A 19,623-nucleotide genomic window follows, 5' to 3' on the forward strand; every position below is an offset into this window, starting at 1 on the left:
CAACTGTTCCGCGTCTCCTCGTGGTGTTACGCTAACTGTGTTGGGTACGGAGCCTCTGAGGACCCAAAATTATGTTTTTTATCTTGTGCTTTTGTATTTTGTAAGCACAGGCATTATGTTGAGGGCTCCGTAGGATGAACAAGAAGGAGGTGAAAATGATTTGTCACCTCTAGAGAATTTCCCTTTTTAAATGATTTTTAAACTTTAAAAAGAGAACGTTATGAGTGCCTTAATGAACAATCTTCTGAAACTAGATTCACAGAGAGTGGGGGTCACCATGAAAAAGAGGGACGTCAAGATTATTGGTCACCTCATGATAATTGTTTCTTTAAATATTTAATAAGAGCAAGTTATGAAAGCCATAATACAAATCGGGCTAATTTCCCTTTTAAGTGTTTTTCAAAATGTCTACAGTAAATGTTCTGAAACTTGATTCACAGACAGTGGGGGTCACATGAACATTTTTTGTTGCTCTATCAGGGGTGTCCAGACTACGGCCCGCGGGCCAACTGCGGTCCGCCATCAGTTTTTTAATTGGTCCGCAAAATTAAAAATTTAATTAGAAATGAATTAAAATACTAGCAATTTTTTTAACTAACTATTTAGTAGCACTTACTTATAGCACTTTGTAGTTTTGCTTTATTTTTGAAGAAATTGTACTTTCTTGCTTCTTGTTGTTCAGGGTTTGTACCCTCGGGGTTGAATGCACTTATTGTTAGTCACTTTTGATAAAAGCGTCAGCTAAATGAAATGTAATGTATTGTAATGTCATATAATGTAATGCACTATGGCCCAGTGTATTGCACTTCTCAGTTTAGACACTAGGTGGCGCCCAACTCACCCCTGACCTGCTAGCTGTCCCTCAGAAAGCCGCCACGCCTCCAGGGCAGGTCAGAGTGAATTGTTATGGAGAAGCTGTCTCTCAGTAGTCTGACTGATTATATAAATTTGTCATATACAAACACACACATACACACACACACAGAGAGAGATTTTGTCAGGACTGGCTCTTCTGGACAGAGCTTCAGATGTACCTGGGGTCTGCTTCAGCCACACCCCCAGTTTGGGGGTTAAGGCCCCTACCGTTCCTACTACCACAGGGATCACATTGCTTTTCACCTTCCCCATCTGTTCTAGTGGTTCTTTCAGTACCTGGTGTTATGGCCGGCTGGGATTGCCACATCTATCTCTACTGCCATCCTCTGTTCCTTGTCCACCACCACTTTGATTGATTGGTTAGCCAGAAGTCCCACAAGATTTTAGCTCTGTTGACATCAGCCACCTTCATTGGTATGTTCTATTGGGACTTGGGTACCTCTAACCCATGCTCAGCACAGATGTTCCTACACTATCCCAGACACTTGGCTATGCCTCTCAGTGTACGCTGTCCCATCCTGCCTCTTACATCCTGCTAGCATGTGCTGGACTGTCTCAGAGGAATCTTTGCACAGCCTGCACCTTTGGTCTTGGCTACTGAGGTAGACCCTGGCCTCTATGGATCTTGTGCTTGGGGCCTCTTCTTGTGCTGCCAGGATTATTGCCCTAAGCTGTCTGTCAGACCAACCTTTTCCAGCCACTGGTAGGGTTTCTTGATATCAGCCATATATACACTCACCGGCCACTTTATTAGGCACAACTGTTAAAATACTTGTTAACACCAATAGCTAATCGGCCAATCACATGGCAGCAACTAGAGGTAGTGAAGACGACTTGCTGAAGCTCAAACCGAGCATCAGAATGGGGACGAAAGGGGATTTAAGTGACTTTGAATGTGGAATGGTTGTTGGTGCCAGACGGGCTGGTATGAGTACTTCAAAAACTCCACTGGGATTTTCACGCACAACCATCTCTAGGGTTTACAGAGAATGCTCCGAAAAAGAGAAAATATCCAGTGAGCGGCAGTTATGTGGACGAAAATGCCTTGTTGACGTCAGAGGTCAGAGGAGAATCGGCAGAGTGGTTCGAGATTGGTTACAATCAAGGTATGGAGAACAGCATCTCTGAACACACAACACGTCAGACCTTGAAACAGATGGGCTACAGCAGCAGAAGAACACACCGGGTGCCACTAAGACCTGTCAGCTAAGAACAGGAAACTGAGGCTACAATTCACACAAGCTCACCAAAATTGGGCAATAAATGATTTGAAAAACGTTGCCTGGTCTGATGATTCTCGATTTCATGTGTGACATTTAAATGGTTGAGTCAGAATCTGGCGTAAACAACAAAAAAGCATGGAACCATCCTGCCTTGTATCAACAGTTCAGGCTGGTGGTGGTGGTGTGACGCTTGGTTTACACCGGACACGGCAGCGCCGCGCGGTGCGCAGCTGCCTGGCTGTTCATTTATCAATTTATATGCGAGGGGCATAGCAGCCGACGTGAACAGCACAATTTATGTTACAGGGGGGCGGAAAGGAGGCACCTGGCTTTTCCTGGAGCTGCGCAGCACTTCTGCGTATGGTGTTAGCCCGGCGTCACACCTCACTCAGGTTTATAGATACAAGAACAAGATGATGGAAAACTTTTCAGGTTCTGACACAGATCTTAACAAAATATTGATGTATTTTAGGCAGGTTTGATTTGCTTTTAGAAGTTACTGGATTAATTCACAATTGTTGACATCTGTGGATATTTTTTTTTATACTAATTCATGTTTGGCAAGAAAAAAGTATTTTTCTCCATTATAGTGTTTTCAGGCTTCATATTCCACAAAACCAATTCTGCTCATCCCTACTGTGCTTGAGTGATGGCAAAAGTGTCAAAAGTTGATCTGCTTGATAAAACCACAAGGGGGGTATGTTATGATTATTGATCAGAATGCAGAAAAAAATATGACGCACACAAAGTACATATTTCAACAATTTATTCAACAACTTCATAGACGTTTTCTTAAGTGTGCTGTATTATCTGGCCAATGTTTTGATTTGAAGTGCGGATACCAAAGCTTTTTACATGCAGATGGTCTCAGCACAGATACAGGCTATAGAGGCTTTTGTCATTTTTCTTTTTTAAAAATCACACAACTTTGATTACAGCAGCTGAAGAAGCTTACCAACAGTTCAAGGATATACACAATAACCAATCTTTTGTTTGAATATAATATAATGAAAAAAACTAAAAACCTATGAAGAAAATAAAGCTGTAAAAATCTGAAACAAATCCTACGAATGGCGCCGAGTGAAGTCCATGAATACATGAGTCCGAGGATCTGCAAGTCACATTTGCTCAGCTGCTTTGTCTGTGTATGCACATTTGTTAGTTCTTAAATTAATTATTGTAAATACTATGAATACAAAATGCAAGTCACACACTCGGCAAACAAGAAACATTCCTTTCTTTGACTGATCGGGAGTTCGCATGTTCACAGGGGAATGGATTCAACGGGGATGAAAGAGGAATAGAAAGGTGGAGGGGTTGGGGGCTGCCTCTAACACCAGATCACTTTCACACACAGGGCACAGTGTTCACTGGGGCAACCACTTGTTTTTAGTTTATTATCTGATGTTTATCTGACGTTTAAGTTTAAAGTCTCTACGACTCGTTTGCAGGTGCAGTGTAATGAGACTGTGGCTGTCCCAGTGAGTTCCTCACACAAAGATCAAATAAATCCAAACACACAGTCAACAACATTAATAATCAACAATTCCAGGTGCCATGTTTCAATGTAATGTCTGATCAGTGCCTGAGGATCTGTCAAGCCTTTTTCCTTCTGGTTTACATTTTCTCCCATTGTAGAATGTGGGTGTGTTTGTGTGTGTGTCTGTGTGTGTATATGAGGGGGGGGGGGAGATATGAGATTACTGGTGGGCACACTGAACCCCCGGCCCGTGGTGTCCGCCCTCTTCGTCTGAGCTATCATTGTAGGCCTCTCTGCGGTTGCCTGATGACGAGCTCTGGCTGACGTCGTAATCCTGCAGGTCGACCTCCTCTGCGTCTCCGGTGATGATGGGCGGCTCGGACCGTGAGGGCAACATATCCTCCAGCTCCTACACATGAAGAACAGTCATCATGATGCAAAAAGCAACTCTGAGCACAACATCTTCAGGAAGAATAGGTAGTACTGTGTGCAATGTACACATTTAACACAGTACTAGTGAATGCAGTTATGGAAGAGCTGTGACCACTTATTATTGGATCTCACTCCACTGCTCTGTGTGTGTCTACGTGTCAGCGAGAGCGATAGAGGGGATGAGTGCAGGCCGAGTCAGGAGGGCTTGAATCAAAGAATGAATATGTGCAGCTACAAGGAAAGATTTGACTTATTTAAGAAAAGCACTGTACATAAATTTGTGATCAGTGCTGATAATGTGGCAGACGTCAGCCGAATCTGTGTCAGCGATGTATACAAGTTAATGAAATATATAATATATGCCAGTTCGTAGGTTAATCATGCAGCTGAATGAGTGAGGTGACAGACCATCATATCAGAAAAATAAAATGACAAATCGCCAAAAAGAATTTCCGAAAATTGCAAAAATGTTGTCTATCAAAGACTAAATGAAGAAAGCTGGAACCGCTGTATTGTTGTCATTTACTCAAAACAAATACATAATTAAGTATTAAAAGACTTGATTCATGTGTTGATCTAATAAGTGTTGGAATGTGCTCTCTGTCTGTCCATAAATGTGAAAAGGACAAGGGCTTTAAAATGGGAGGAAGCGGAAACCGTAGGTTTCAGGCAGTAAGCTCTCTTTTCCACTTCATTCAAAGGCTGTAATTTACAGAACTAGTCTGTGTACATTCTGTCGGCCATTTCCTCTCAGAGGCTTGAATGCTAGAGGACAATTTTCCAGGTAGCAAGTCTCACAGGATACGTGACAAACTAGTATAGTGTTAATTAGTAATTAGGAGATTTTATAGACCAAAAAAAAATTAAACAAGGCCCTAAATCTATTTGTGGCTCTAAATTTATGTTTGATATTATTTGTCATCCAAGTTTGTAATGTGACTTTGTAACATGAATAATAAACATCACTATTAGTATACAGACACTAGTAGATGGATGAGGTTTTTGCTCTTGTCAATAGCTGCTCTGAATGTTTGGATCTTCGTAATGGAAAACCATCACCTGACAGACAGTTATCAACGAAAGAAGTAATAGTTCGTACCACAAGTTTTTCAGGGCTGATCCAGTTGTTTTCAGGGAACTGGACATCAAACTTGATATACAGATCTCCCTTCTCAAAGGGGTTTCGGTACTGGGGCATACCCTCTCCTCGCACAACCCTGACAGAGGCTGGAAAAGAAAAACATTTCAATTGATTAAATTTCATATTTTCTATAGACAATTTTAATCATGCAGGATAATGTTATATTGCTCATTTCACACATCTCCATGATGTTTATGGTGTATTGGTATGTATTAATGCACCAAATGCATAGTAATAGCCTCAGGGTGTAAGAGGAAGGTGTTTCATAACTTTTCTTTCAAGATCTCACTGAGGATGTTGCTGACCCCAGTCTCAACTCATTTATCAAGTACTGTGTAGTGTCCTTGACTTGGGCACACATGTCCGAGTCCATTATATAAAAGCTGCCTCCTTGCTGAGTTCAGCTCTCAGTTGGAACTCTAAACACATCACATTAAGACAGTCATCTTTTCCTCTGTCTCAGCTCTCCACCCAGACTAACCCTCACCCCAAAGACCTCCACAGTGTGGAAATCTTAAAACGCTGGCTTGGTGATCCAGTGTGTAAAGTTTTTGGGGGAAAATGCCCCAAGTCAGCCCAGTGAAGGTCGTGGCTGTGCGGCAGCAAAGCTGAGAGCCTTCAGTGGTGCTGATGTAGCCAAATACACAACAGCTGGTGTCATTAACTTGGATTTATGTTGATTTTGTCAGACGCCACAGTTACTATAAAATAAGTTTTATAACACCGCAGCACAGCAGATTGGGAATGAACGCTGGGTAACAGGCTGTGTTTATGGCCCATGTTTGAATCACAAAAAAAAAAAAATCAAACATGCCTCTCTACTCCTGTTGCAGGCTACCAGTGAGCGCAGGCTGCTGGAAAAGGGTCCCTCTAGCTACCTCCAGGCTAACAAGCTCCCAAATCCCACATAGCTGAGACAGTGAACGTGTCATGGTTGAGAGTGAAAGTGTTTAAGGGCAGGGTGAGGGCGGGGTGAGGTCAGTATTGATTGACATTGATCACTTTATCTGTGGTAATAAAATTTGCCCAATAAACATGTACCCATGTCACAAACTGTCAATTTAACTAAATCCTATATTAAGTAAAAATAGTCTTACCAGGTTCAATGACTTTGCCAGCAGGATACTTCACAACGATCTGTCTGCCGTCTAAGTGCTTCACCATAAACTGGAAACCGCACAGCGCCTCCACCAGGCCGATCTTATGGTTCATGAACAGGTCTTTGCCATCTCGCCTGTATGTCTGAGGGGGGGTAGAAAAGATGGTTTTATAACACAGTTGATGAACTATTTATGACTAAGTGACCAAAATGTCTCAACACTAAATGCAACAGACTTTACACAATCAGCATCCGCTGGTGAAAAGGTAGAATCCTAAACATTGGTGCCAGGAGGGCAGAGGCAGGGGACCAGGAGTATTTAAGAGGTAACGTGTAAGCCAAGTAAAACAGTAGAGGCAATGTGAGTGCACCATCATCACGATTCACCAGAACTGGCTCTTAATAAGGAGGGGTCATCCCTTGTGCTCAGTTATTCGGGAGTGATGGGCACATCATTACAGTCTTGAGATCTTCGTAGGTGTCTTCTTAGTTTATGACACTGCTTTTTCACAGAGATACATTAGTTTTTTTAGTGTTTGCATCTGTGGTGTGCTAGACACGTCATCCTCCGCTGGATTAGCTTGCTCTCAGTGAATCCAGCTGTGTTCTCACATCGACTGCTCCTGGACTGCTACAGGCATTATACTAGGAGGCCAGGCAGAGAAGTCAGCAGAGATTGCAGAACGTCTCACTCGGACATTTGTGTTCACACATGCTCCTCCTCCGGAGAAAATACGGGGGAACTGCAGACTTCAGTGCATGTCTGAACGCAGCTATACCAGTCCTTTCGTGATCACTGCTTAATGACGGACCAATGGAACTATTTTTTATCTGAAATCTAGGCCGAGACTAAAAGCAAGAAGGGTGATAAGGTTGACTGGCCTATTACGTTATCAACCTTGGGGGATGCCTTCACAATTAAAAACTGACTCAAATTTAAACTTATTTTGCAAGCAAAAACATTTACATAACTTATTCTCTTTCGTTACTGAAAGACTAATACTACACCTGGCTGTTTTTTTTTTAAACATTTATTGAATGGATTGTAGGCTTGGCACAATATCATCCTGCGTAATGTCCCTTTAGATTCGATGCTCTCTGTATTCATGTTCCCAGATCAGGGAACTATTTTGCCTCCAGCCTCCACTAACATATGATAGTGGATCATAAGTTATATTTGTCATATTCTTTGGGACAAAGAAGCAGGGCTATTACTGTAGCCCAGCCTTCTGTTCCAGGTCAGCCAAAATCCCTTTTGTGGGACGTATCCTCACTAAACCAAGCCAGTATACACTGATAACGAAGCCAAATTAAGCCAGACGATTGCAGCAACCTTTGACGATTAAGATTCAGCGGATACATGATAGATGCACATTAAAAATTTTTTTATTTTGTAACCAATATTTTCAGCTCCTTGAAGTAGAAACTCTGTTTAGATATATCAGTTGCTTGTGGAATTAATTCTAATAGATTATTCCTGTCTCAACTAGGGATGGGCATTCGATTAAATGGTCTTAATCGATCGTCGGGAGAATAAACGATCGATTTTCGATCAATCATTAATATTTTTGAATTAAAATTCACTATTTATAGGCTATATAAAAATGCTGTGAAAATAGAAAAAACACAGCGTGTTTCCTTAATGAGATCTTTATTACAAGATGTCAACTCTTGTGGCAGTTAAACGGGATCAGTTCAATGATTACAATTGAAAATATGCGCTGCTGTACTCTTTAGCCCCGATGAGCGAGCAGCAGCTAGTCGCTGAACGCTAGCTCGATTTGACGGTTCTCGACCTCTCAGTCCGGTTGTTGTCACGCCCTCACTCCCGGAACCCCTCACCCAGACCCGGGTCTGTCTGGGTTCCCCTCCGCTTGGACTGACGGTCCGTGTGCGGAAATGAAGCCGAGCAGCGGAGCGGAGGCTAGCACCGGACTGCTTGCTACAGCTGCTAACATCCTCGCTGTGCTGCGTTCAGGGTAGCTCGGATATTCCAACCTCCCGACACATAGCGAACATGCAATAGTTTTCCTCGATGAAAAAATAATGTCCTCGACGAAATTCTTAATGATCAATTAATCGATCGTCGATTAATTATGCCCATCCCTAGTCTCAACATTATGTAATCTTTTTATTATTGTCCCCCTTTTCTTTTTAAACCCAAGAAAAGTCCCATTACTGTTAACTCACTAATGTGCTAGAAGGTTTAAGTACCAATTTCATTAAAATGAAACCAGTATGTAAAGACTGTTTGGAATGGGGCGTGGCACAGGTCTAAGACAAGTTAGTCAAGATGCGTTGATGTTGCTGACATCAGTTCAGAGATGAACGGCTTGAGTTCTTGTTTAGTCCTAATAGGATTTTGTTTTACAGCTGATATGTTGTTGTACATCGGAGAGTTTCTTTGGCGGGTGCTCAATGACTTGGGTATGCAAACTTTAAGCTTCATTCCAAATAATTTATGCATCAGTGAACGTCTGGTCCAACGTCAGTAACAACTAGGGTTGCAAAGAAGAGGAAACTTTCTATGGGAAGTTAAGCCCCGCAATTTTGGAAATGTTGACACTTTTTTTTGGCAAAAGTTAGCCTATAACAGGGAACTTAAACTGTTGAAAACAAGACTAGGCAAGTCTGACTCAGCTGGACCCTGGATGCAGCTAGATGGGAACATTGTCTACCAGAAACGGAAACCTATGACTTTGTTGTTTTTGAACATCTTGTCATTACCTAGCATATTGATTACCCTGAAGCCATGTTCATTTTAATACCAAGTTTATATGTATACAGTAGGCTAACTTTTTACAGCAGAGTAGGAGGTATGCATGTCCACACAAAAGTACACCATCACCTCGATTACTCGCGGCTGGTAGATTTTATTCAATATTCATGTTTTTTGTTGTTCAATGAAAGAATCCATTAAAGATCTACTCACAAATGGATTAAGTCTAAAAAGCAAATATTTGAAATTTGTATTAGAAATGCCTGCATGCATGTCTGCTTATGACAAAGCAAAATGTTTATATTTATGTATGTATACAACAAGTTGGATACAGTTAGTAGAAATTACCCCACAATTTCTAGTTTATTCCCATGGAAAGTTTCTAACTTTATATATTCACGGAAATTTGAAAATCCTCGTAACAACCTAATGTTAAAACAAAACTGAATTTTGCTGAGATCTTATAATTTCATCTTGACTTTAAAACAATCTCTTGTTATACCACATGAATACCAATGTGTAAAACTGTGCACAGACATTATGGGGTAAATAGTAAACACATGACTCTCTTTAGACTGGGGATGAAGGATTACTGTTAACTAGCAAACCTGAAATTACTTTAAGATGACATGTCTTTTGTTTTAGGTCTACATGAGCAAAACTGTTGACCAAAAATAGAAGTCATTTAACACCTGCAAGGGCTTCATTATTATGCATATTAGGGTTGCCTTAGTAGTCAGAGTTACTGGTGTTAAAAGGTTCAGACACACTGTGGGCATAATTTATCCACAAGCCCCTGAGTGTATTTCGTTTTCGCAGATAGCCGATTTGGTTTATGTTTGTGAATCAGCGGCAGGGCCCACGATTATCAAATGAAATATATGATTTGTAAAAGCGAACGTGACACTCAAAGTCAGATGGTTGCCTCACTGCAGTAGCAGACGAGTCACATCGCAGAATAGTCTTATTATTAGTGTCTTATTAGACAAGAAGGGAGTTGACTGACAGAGCGGAGGAAAGAGAGATGAAAAAAAGCAGTTTCAGATTTAAACTGAACTCCCAGAGGGAACCTGATAACATTGATGAAACTTGATCCAATGAGGGTGGCAGCATCTTAAGGTAACACTATAAATCTATCTAATCCAATCAGCCATGTCTGGTTAGAGTTCCCCTAAACAACAATTGTTTTTACGTAAACAGTAATAATTCACGTCACACTTTACAAGACTGATGTGACACAAGTCGACTCATATAGCCAACATTGAACTTATATAACCTTTTAGTGCGCATTTTAATAACCAAATACATGTATACATTTTACACAACCTTTTAAATCCCAAGATAACTTTTTAATTTGAAATGTAAGCTGAGATCTACCCCCCCCCCCCCCGTTTCACTGATTATTCTGCTATGAATCTTGAGTGTTTATCTGTTGAGTATGTCACAAATATACATCTCTGCAACACTTCCTATACCAGTTTAAAAATAAAAGCACTCCAGCGAGTTAATCCATTAATATGCCTTAACAAGGCTTTGAATATCTCGAGAGTGGAAGATGCACCTTTCATTTAGTTGAGCTCATAACCCGACTTTTATTCAAGGTAATACAGTAGATATACCAGCATGTCTGCTGCAGAACCGCAGCACACATACTGCCAGTTTGACCAACAAACTACTGCAGAGCATTAAGGGGATCAACAGTGAAGGCGTTCGAGATCAACCAGTAGTTCGAGACTGATCTGTTGGTTACCTCTGGTCAAGATAATCTGATCCTACAGACGAGAGCTTTGACACCACCGGCTGAACCTGACTACTCAAAATAATTGCTCATTTTTTCTAACTTGGGTTAACATAACTACTTCTACAATATATCTTGCCGGAAAGAAACAAAACGAATCAATTATCCCCAATAAGTTTGTAAACAGCAGTGCACTGGACCATTGTTTTGTTATACCTGCTCTAACTCTGCAGCTAAAAGAACGATCAATTGATCCAGGGAGATATGGAATTTAGCCATGGAACAAAAGACAAGGCAGGAAACTCAATGGGCAGCTCAGCTTTGTGCTGCATTGCTCGATGCGAGTTTACCTGAGCTAGGCTGCATGCATGATGTGTGCAGACTGAAAACACTTGAAGCTTTTCCTGTCTGCTTCTCTGTGTTTAAGAATATATCCCCTTACCAGGAGAGATCTACAACTCCCCACTGAGTTTACTTTGTCTAAAAGACTAGGATTTTGACCTTTTATACTTCCTTTCTATTTTTGTTGAGGCATTAGCCCAAAAACCTCCTTAAAAAATACTTTCAAAAATTCTACTTTAGAATAAGCCTTAGTGATCAGGTGACTCCTCTTAGGAGAGATACCACTAGTTTAAGTTTTTCTTAAGGATATTTATGACAGTGCTTAATAATTCAATACACGAAGCCTGTTGATAATGGATCAAAAGGACAACACAAAGCAAATGAACGAGGAGAAAAGAGGCTTGTGTTTGAGATCGCAAGCGGTTTGAAAGTGACTTTTACTGTGAGGCAGCTGTGTGAACTGTTGAGCTATATTCACTGAAATAAATCTTTGGTTATAATGTTTTTAATGAGGTTTGGATTTCTATACCTATACTGCTATACTTGGAGCTTTTGCACAAGAAAAAATAACTGAAAATGATACTATTTATTCTAGATTCATTTCGACTAATTTGTTTGTCATATTTGGAGAAGAAAGCCTTGAAAAGGTAGGCAAAAAGAGCTTCAATAACCCCATAAAACTTCGATACAGTCCTTCACAGTAGATATTCAGAAGTTGTCTGATGTCAGGGGCACCAAAACTTCAAATAGATGTTTCCGCACATGTGGTGCATTTTTAATGCGTAAAGAGAACTTCACCAAAACATTGAAACTGCAGCCTGCAAATCTATGTATGCTATGAAGAAAAAAAGAAAGGGAAATTTGTGTCTGGGCAAGGCAAGTTTGCTTAGAACTATGGTCACCTTTATATGGGCAGAGAAGAAGTCGTAACTGACGAGTAAAACCATGATATCAGCAAAAATCTGGAAAATTGTGCCCCAATTATTAATACAATGTCACACAGAGAGCTCTGGTGTTACAGAGGGCAGTGTAAGATGAATGTGTTGACATTGGGAGACCAGCCCACCTACCTCATGCTCTTTTTCCTGCAGGACAAGGACAATATCTCCGGGCTCGACGCCAGGGGCCTGGTCAGCTTCCCCGCCGAACGTTATCTTCTGGCTGTGCTTCATGCCTTTGTCCACGTGTACCTCTAGAATCTTCACCTCTTTCAAAACTTTCTTGCCCTCGCATTTTTTACAGCGGTCCTTCTCACTGATAACTTCACCTGGGTTGGTTAGAGAAAACAGAAGTGAAGCAGGTCAAGACCTGATGATACATAAAAGAGATGATTGATTGTGGTTTGATTACTGTGTCCCTTACCTTCGCCATTACAATCAGTGCACACAGACTGCATCTGTTGGACCATCCCTGGGGCCAGCTGTCTGATCATGATGCGCATCCCGCGCCCCCTACATGTTGTACATTTTTGTACAGCACCAGTCTTTCCCCCCTGCCTGCATCAACACAGAGATTAAACTGAGAAACAGTAACAGGATTAAAACAGCAATAGACTACACAATGAAGCAGACATCGTTAGGGACTAGAGCACCACAATATTTATACAACTTACCCATTACAGGTGCTACACAGAACACTCTTGCTAAGTTGTAGTTTAGTTGTTTTCCCATTGTAAACATCCTCCAGTGTCACCCTGTAGTAAAGTGCCACAAAGTTGAACCACAATGTTAGCTTGTACTGAAATTAAAAGAGGTTTTAATTAATTCTGAATACAAAATATACAAGTACAAACATATCACTCAAGCTGGGCGATATTCTATACATCAAGATATAAATCAAATCAGCTGCACTGAGGCACATTACTCTGCACAGGTCAATAAGGGATTCTGCTCCTCGGATTTTTTCTGGCCACTCACACTCTTTATAAAAACCTGCTAAAATTATATTTATGTTTCTCGATAAACAAGTCTTTGCTTCTTCTGCAACAATGAAGTAAAATCACACTTTGCGTCACAATTTGCAGGAAGAACTTCTGTCTGCAGGAGTGTGCGAGTGTGAGAATGTGTCTGCTTGTCTCTGTCCCTTTCACACAAACTGATAATCCTTTGTATTCGGTTATTAATCAATGGGGTCGGATCATGACTCCTGATCTTTCCCGTCACTTTAACCCTGATGTCCTGACTGTGCGTCAAATTAAGTCTTGTGTTGTGTAGCAGATTTAAATGTGTGTCTCATAAACTCTAAAGTGACTCAAAAAACAAAGTAAACATCAGTCCTGTACGTGTCCTAATAACTTGATCTGTGCAGGTGTTTATTGTTAAGGTGTAAAGTGAGCACAGGTCAGAGGGGGAACGAGGAGGAAGCAGACTCCAACAGAGACTCTGACACAGGACGACTGGAACTTTAATGAGCGTCTGTCCTGAAGCAGCACTGGTCAATATTATTCTGAGATGGAAAACCACTAAAACAACAAATGTAGCGGAAAACATGATTCATTTACGTTCTGTCACTGTATCTATGCAGAATCGTCCAACTCTCTGCAGGAGCCCAACATTAGCACCCGTGTTGCCACTGCTCCTACACACTGTGCTGTGTGCGTCAACCTAACCTGATGTGGGTGTAACTCTATTCTAGCTACATGATGCGTTCAGCGCGGTGCTTTTCTCATTATCATTGGCTGTTCATGTACTCTGTCAAAACATGCTTGGGATGAGTTCTTCAACAATTTATTAGCTATGTCTTATATTTCTATAGAGGAAATGTTATATCATGATGATATACTTATCGTTTTATGGCCCAGCCCTACACGCAAGTAGTTTGTGTCAAAGCTAAGTCTTACTTGAGTGGATGGACCATGTCTTCTCCTCTCCTCCGGCCACCATTCCTAGAGCGATTCCCCTGACCCATGAAGCCAAAGAGTCCACCACCAAAGATGTGGGAGAAGATGTCGTCCATTCCTGCGCCACCCCCACCTCCTTCCCGCAAGCCTTGTTCTCCATAGCGATCATAAAGTTCCTTCTTTTCAGGGTTGGTCAACACCTCATAGGCGAAACTGATTTCTTTAAACTATGATTAGAGAGGACAGAAAACAAAATCAACAACAAAAAAAGTTTCAATTTGAGAAGTCAGAACAGTAGAACTGCAGAACAAATGGACAGCAGGTTGAGGCACACAAAACTCCAAATAGTGGAACAGAATAATTGTCACATCACATTCAAACGGTAACAAGAGCCATCCATTTTTTTTAAAACACTGAGGACATTATAGCTCCTTTACATTAAAGTAGTGGGTATTTACAGGTCTTTTAACGTATGTTTCCAGACATGACCTGCAGGTGAAATCAGGAGAACTGACTATGGAGATGACCTTTATCTCATGCATATTGCAGCAGCAGTCATTCAACTATGCTGTAAAAGCAACAAGATTATGGGCAAAGAATGCTTTTAACTGCTGTGTGGTTACAGAAGGGTCATTAAACAACCTGCCACCCAATATCCCATATAACCCTTATACTTCAGTCAGCACCTCTTACATTATCTCAAGAAAAACCTAACATGAGTCCATCTCATTGATATTAAAAAGGATGAGAACACACATTATCTGCTTAAGTGTGACTGTTTTCCCTGTTACAAAGAACCACCTGCAGGCTTAATGCTCTGAATCTGCCATTTTCTGTAGCTTACACTGTGATCCCCTGCTGAGAAAACGGCACTCTGCCATGGGGAAAAAGATGAGATGAAAGCGAGCCCTTAATGTTCAACGTTTCCACTAATATTCCACAGATACTACATTAGAAGCTAATGACAATATCGTGTAGAGCAATGGGAGGTCCGTGATGAAACTGTTGGGGGGCTCAGAAAAATCTGTTGCATGGTTAAAAACAAATTAAATAATGGCAAAATGTATTACTAGGGCGTTGGCCTAGTTACAAAATAAAAAGGTCAGTAATTTAAGGGCATTGTCTGCATTAAAGAAATTTATTAGAAAATAACATTAAAGCTGGGCTCAGACGACCAGAAGTACGATAGATTTTACACTGATTCAGCTCACTGTAATTCCCATAAAAATCATGAGGGCCACCCTGACAATTATCATACATGTTTGATAATTAAGAGTTTAAATGGGGATGATAACATCAGGATGAATTCAAGCAAAAAACAGCCAATGAGAAAGACAGAGAGATTTGAGCAGCCGATGTGGCTGCCAAGAAACAGTTAAATTCCAGCAGTTGACTATAAAATGTCTGAATATTCTCTGGAGTTTGCATTTCACATATGAAGAACACAGAAGGAGATACTCAGGTCAGACGCATTCACAACAAAAGAAACATTTCCAAAGCTTTCAGGTGAGGGATGGTGCAGCAGGCAGAGGCCCCCATTCGCTTGCGGTGTATCCCCTGAATAATCTGCCGCTTTATTCTCACTTGAGCTCACTCGAATAGGGGGCTGGCAGGAGAAACTCCAGAGAAAGTCTGCAGCAGTTCTGAAGCAGGCCGTGTGTAGCTTCTGGGGTAAACGTCAGCTAGCTTGCTACTGCCAACGGATACAATAATATGTCTGATAAACAATATAATAACCTCACCAAGAGAACAGAAAAACATTATATCCTTCAGAACCATTAAGCCTTCTGCTTTTGTTTATCAACATTAGATTAAGTTCTGCTTCCCCATTAAGTCACATGCGAGAAGAGGTGGTGGGTAGGTGACTCTAGAGCAAAAATCGTAATCATATCCTGTAGTGTGTGATGCGCCATTATTTTCGGTTCTTGTAGTGTGGGCGTGTCTAAGAGTAGAGAGAGGGATATCTGTAAAGACTTTACTCAATATTTGTCATTTCTATTAGGTTTTCAAACCCAAAGTAGTCTGAGCTCGGCTTAAGGCTGCAAATGTACCAAATATCAGACATTTTATCTGTGGCAGTAGTTGTTAATTATTGGGATATTTATGAATAACGCCACACTATTTTTTACATAGACTACATGGCCAGACCTTCAAATCAATAATAATAGGACTGATAAATGGCTTAAGGAAAAGGTGCAGATGCCAATGTCAAACAAACATCTTTTTAAAAATCATTTTCAGAAAAACAACTACTCAGACACCAAGGCTGGGGCGACACATCATAATGAAGGTGGCTGCACACAGTCAAAGCATGGATTTACTTGATGAGTAAGCTGAAATAAAGAAAAAACTCCCACGGCCATCTTAAGCATAGGTCACCAATCGGAGGACCACGGACTGGACCCAGACTCTGTTCTATACGACCCAGACCATTTATTCGATTCGTTTCCATTTTATCCTGCACAGCTTTTCTGCCATTTACGGTAGCCATATTTTAACCTGCTTAGCTTTTTCTGTCTTTACGGTAGTAAATCCTGGCAGCACAGGGTAGAGTTTCCGTCACTGAACAAGAGTAAGTAGTGAACAAACAGAAAAGGAGTGTTAAAGCTGTTTAGTTCATATTTGCTGAACTGTTCATTTGTGAAATGCAGGTAAGAATAAAGTTTTTAAAAAAGGGAAACTTTATCTTCTAAAACTAAGCACTTTATTGTATTTTAAGATACCGTTTTCAAATTCTGACTAACTGGACCTCTTTGAACTATAATTGAATACGCCTGATCTAAAGTGTAGGAGTTTTTAGTCAGAGCTCAGTTTTCATTTATTTTGTTGTTGGACATATTCATTTATATTGATATATTCCTTTTACTTGAATGGAACATTAGCAGTTCAGACTGGGCAATTTGTTTTGGAATAATAATGACTTTAAGTGCATTCGAAGTTTTTTGTCATAATTGTTGTTATTCAGGAGAAGATGATATATATAAATGACAAGTTTCTACATTTTATATTTTTCATTATTAAATTAATTGAGTACCAAAAAATTACTGTTAGATTAATCAGAAAGGAAAATAAATCAATAGGTGCAACTCTATCAGAGACCATTTTAGTCACTCTTGTTCCCATTGTCATTTAAAGAGACAAAAAAACTCGACACATTCACTGTCGATAAAAGTCATCAGTGAATCACGTATATCTTACCTTGTCACCATGATTTGGGTTCTTGTCAGGGTGGTATTCTTTGGCCAGTTTCCTGTATGCCTGTAGGAGAAGCCAAGAGATGAAACTTGATTAGCTAATGGATGGATCGTTACAGACATGTACTGTTTACTGGAATCACACATGACTCAAACACACGTGAGGGGATCTTAACTGCTCTTTACGCAATCACAAGTCACCCTGACTAAACCAGATGTGGCGCTGGTGTTCCAGTTTAACAGGTGATATTTGTTCTCTTTGTCCCAGATGTTTTCAGATTCGTAATTTTTTCATAAAAAGGCCTGTGTCTGAGGTGTGGTGATATACTGAAGGTCGCGTTGAAATAAACAACAAAAACGCATCACAAGTTCATATAATATGTTGCTGTCAACATCACCTTCCAACAACTATATAAACCACATGGGTTTAAGGAAACCCATGTTGTTATCTTGTGATAGTGCGAGCAAAGATTGAACGCTACATGATCATAGCTTGCCTCACAAACTGATGCTCATCGTTCATCGTGGACCCCGGGAGTTATGAAGAATACACACACATGGCCAGCTCAATGCAAAGTTCTATGATAATCAGAGATGATCTGTCTGAACAGTGTGTTGACATGACATGTGACGATCGACATCTGAAAAACTAACTAAAGGTCCTCATTGTTGAACAACTTGTGTTGTGTATTTCTTCTCTTCTGTCAGAAGACTAGATATTTTTGTTGGAACTATGTCAGTCGAAGGAGTAACTTTGACAACTCTGGCTGAGTGTATTAACTGATGGTGTCTTTCATGTTAAAACGCTTTGTGGTACTGTTGGGTAGTTTGCTGTATGTGTCCCCCTGTGAGGTGCGTATGATGACTAATCTACAGCAGATTAACTATGGCTGCTATGCGCCCTCGCTTTCTGTAACATGCGTATGCTAATTAGCACATCTAGCTAGGATGAGACGCAGGTGACGAACAGATAAAACTGTCGAATGTGACAAGTGGGCTAAACCTTCAGGTGTAGTTGAGTCAGAGTAAGGTAACAGGACATGTGAACTGATCACTGACACCACAGCCGTGTCACATCAGAGCCATGACTAAAGAAAACCACAACCTGCTGCTTCGATGGACACGCCGAGTGCCGCCAGCTAGCTGATGCTAGCAAAGCTTGAATTTGACATTAGCCATCTCATCATCAGCTAATCTCTAAAAAGAACTGGTTCGACAACTGTGGAGGTGAACACAACATTGAAGCTCCACTACAGTGATGCCAGTAAAATAGAGACAATGTCAAAAAGCCCACATTAGAGTGTTAAACTGACTGTGGGTGTGGGTGTCGCTAATCCAACTATCTGCGACCTGGAGATTAAGTGACCTCAGTTTCCTGAGCCGTTGTTCAATAGTGACAGTGCAGATGTGTTGCTAGTTAGATAGCTGTAACTAGTCTCTAGCTGTTTGGACCCACTAGCTAACTCATTTACTACACCTGCAACCTTCGACAGGCTAGCACCATGACAACCACCTGGGCTAAAGCTAACATGGGGTCAACCGATGGTTTCCTACAAATTAACTCAAGATCAGTTCCGGATGACGTTTCTCACGTAAACGGAACTATTTAAAAAATGACAAACTGGTCGAGCATAACATTGAGAATATCACAATTCCACTGAACCCATGATGGTTAAACGCTAGAGCCGTCACATGATCCCCCCGGCCAGCTAGCTCACATGAGTAGCAGGCTAGCCCAGCTCTCGGCTAACGTTAGCTAGCTGCGTATAGCAACGCATTTCCTGATCGCAGCAGAGTGACAAGTCGAAACTCTGAACAGACGCTGAATGATGAAACAGTTTGTTCGGCCTCTCCCATACGTTTACCTTCTTCAGTTCATTCTCAGTCGACGATGGGGACACTCCCAGAATGTCGTAGAGTTTGGTATCGACTACATTCGCCATGGTGTCGCTGTGGATGTTGCTTCAGCGGGGAGGTGATGGACAAAGAGACGGAGCCGGTGGAAAATGTTTTTGCTCGCCTCGTGTGTCGGTTTCCGGCAAGCGAGACGCTCAGTGTGTCCGCTGCTGCCTCCAGGCTGCAGGCATGTTGAACACTCACACACACACTCACACACACACACACACACACACACATTATTGAAACAACAACATATACTGATTAACTTCATAGTGCATCATATAAGTCAAGTGCACTCCATTAAATAATCTTTACACCGTTTAATTACTTCAGGTACCATGTACAGCTCATAACGTTCATATGCTAGGCTGACATTTCACTGATAGTGGTATGGCTGCAAGGTTATATTGGTCTGTTTAATGCATGTTATTATGTTTCATTATTAAGAATACGTGGAATATATAGGTGTGTGTGTGTGTGGTCCAGGTTTTACTCATGTTGTGGGGACCTAAATGTGTTTTCACATTATGGGGCGTTAATCGTCCTTATAGGAACAAAAAAACAGATCCTACAACGTAAATCAATACAGTTTATGTTTTAATTGTAGGTTAGGCAACTAGGGTTTAGGTTAATTACCAGGA

The 19,623-nt window shown here is 41.0% G+C and overlaps 1 protein-coding gene across 1 annotated transcript; it reads right to left on the reverse strand.

Moving 5' to 3' along the window:
* Nucleotides 1-2,850: 2,850 nt before the first annotated feature.
* On the reverse strand, nt 2,851-19,132 carry dnaja2a (DnaJ heat shock protein family (Hsp40) member A2a). Its single transcript, XM_053419583.1, has 9 exons — nt 18,949-19,132; nt 17,088-17,147; nt 13,890-14,116; nt 12,663-12,743; nt 12,413-12,546; nt 12,121-12,317; nt 6,250-6,394; nt 5,111-5,238; nt 2,851-3,988 (listed from the first exon to the last, which is right to left on the reverse strand). The coding sequence occupies exons 1-9, from the start codon at nt 19,024-19,026 to the stop codon at nt 3,800-3,802; spliced, it is 1,239 nt and encodes a 412-aa protein (XP_053275558.1). The 5' UTR covers nt 19,027-19,132; the 3' UTR covers nt 2,851-3,799.
* Between the last annotated feature and the right edge of the window lie 491 nt (nt 19,133-19,623).

Source organism: Pleuronectes platessa, chromosome 1 (genome assembly GCF_947347685.1).
Source record: "Pleuronectes platessa chromosome 1, fPlePla1.1, whole genome shotgun sequence".
Lineage (NCBI taxonomy): Eukaryota > Metazoa > Chordata > Actinopteri > Pleuronectiformes > Pleuronectidae > Pleuronectes > Pleuronectes platessa.

Excerpts from the sequence above, each read along its gene's own strand:
- dnaja2a (XM_053419583.1), bottom strand. The coding sequence starts at position 19,026 with ATGGCGAATGTAGTCGATACCAAACTCTACGACATTCTGGGAGTGTCC. Across the intron at positions 5,239-6,249 it reads TGGCAAAGTCATTGAACCTG|CCTCTGTCAGGGTTGTGCGA; the intron begins GTAAGACTATTT and ends TTTCTTTTCCAG. Across the intron at positions 3,989-5,110 it reads TCAGCCCTGAAAAACTTGTG|GAGCTGGAGGATATGTTGCC; the intron begins GTACGAACTATT and ends CTTCATGTGTAG.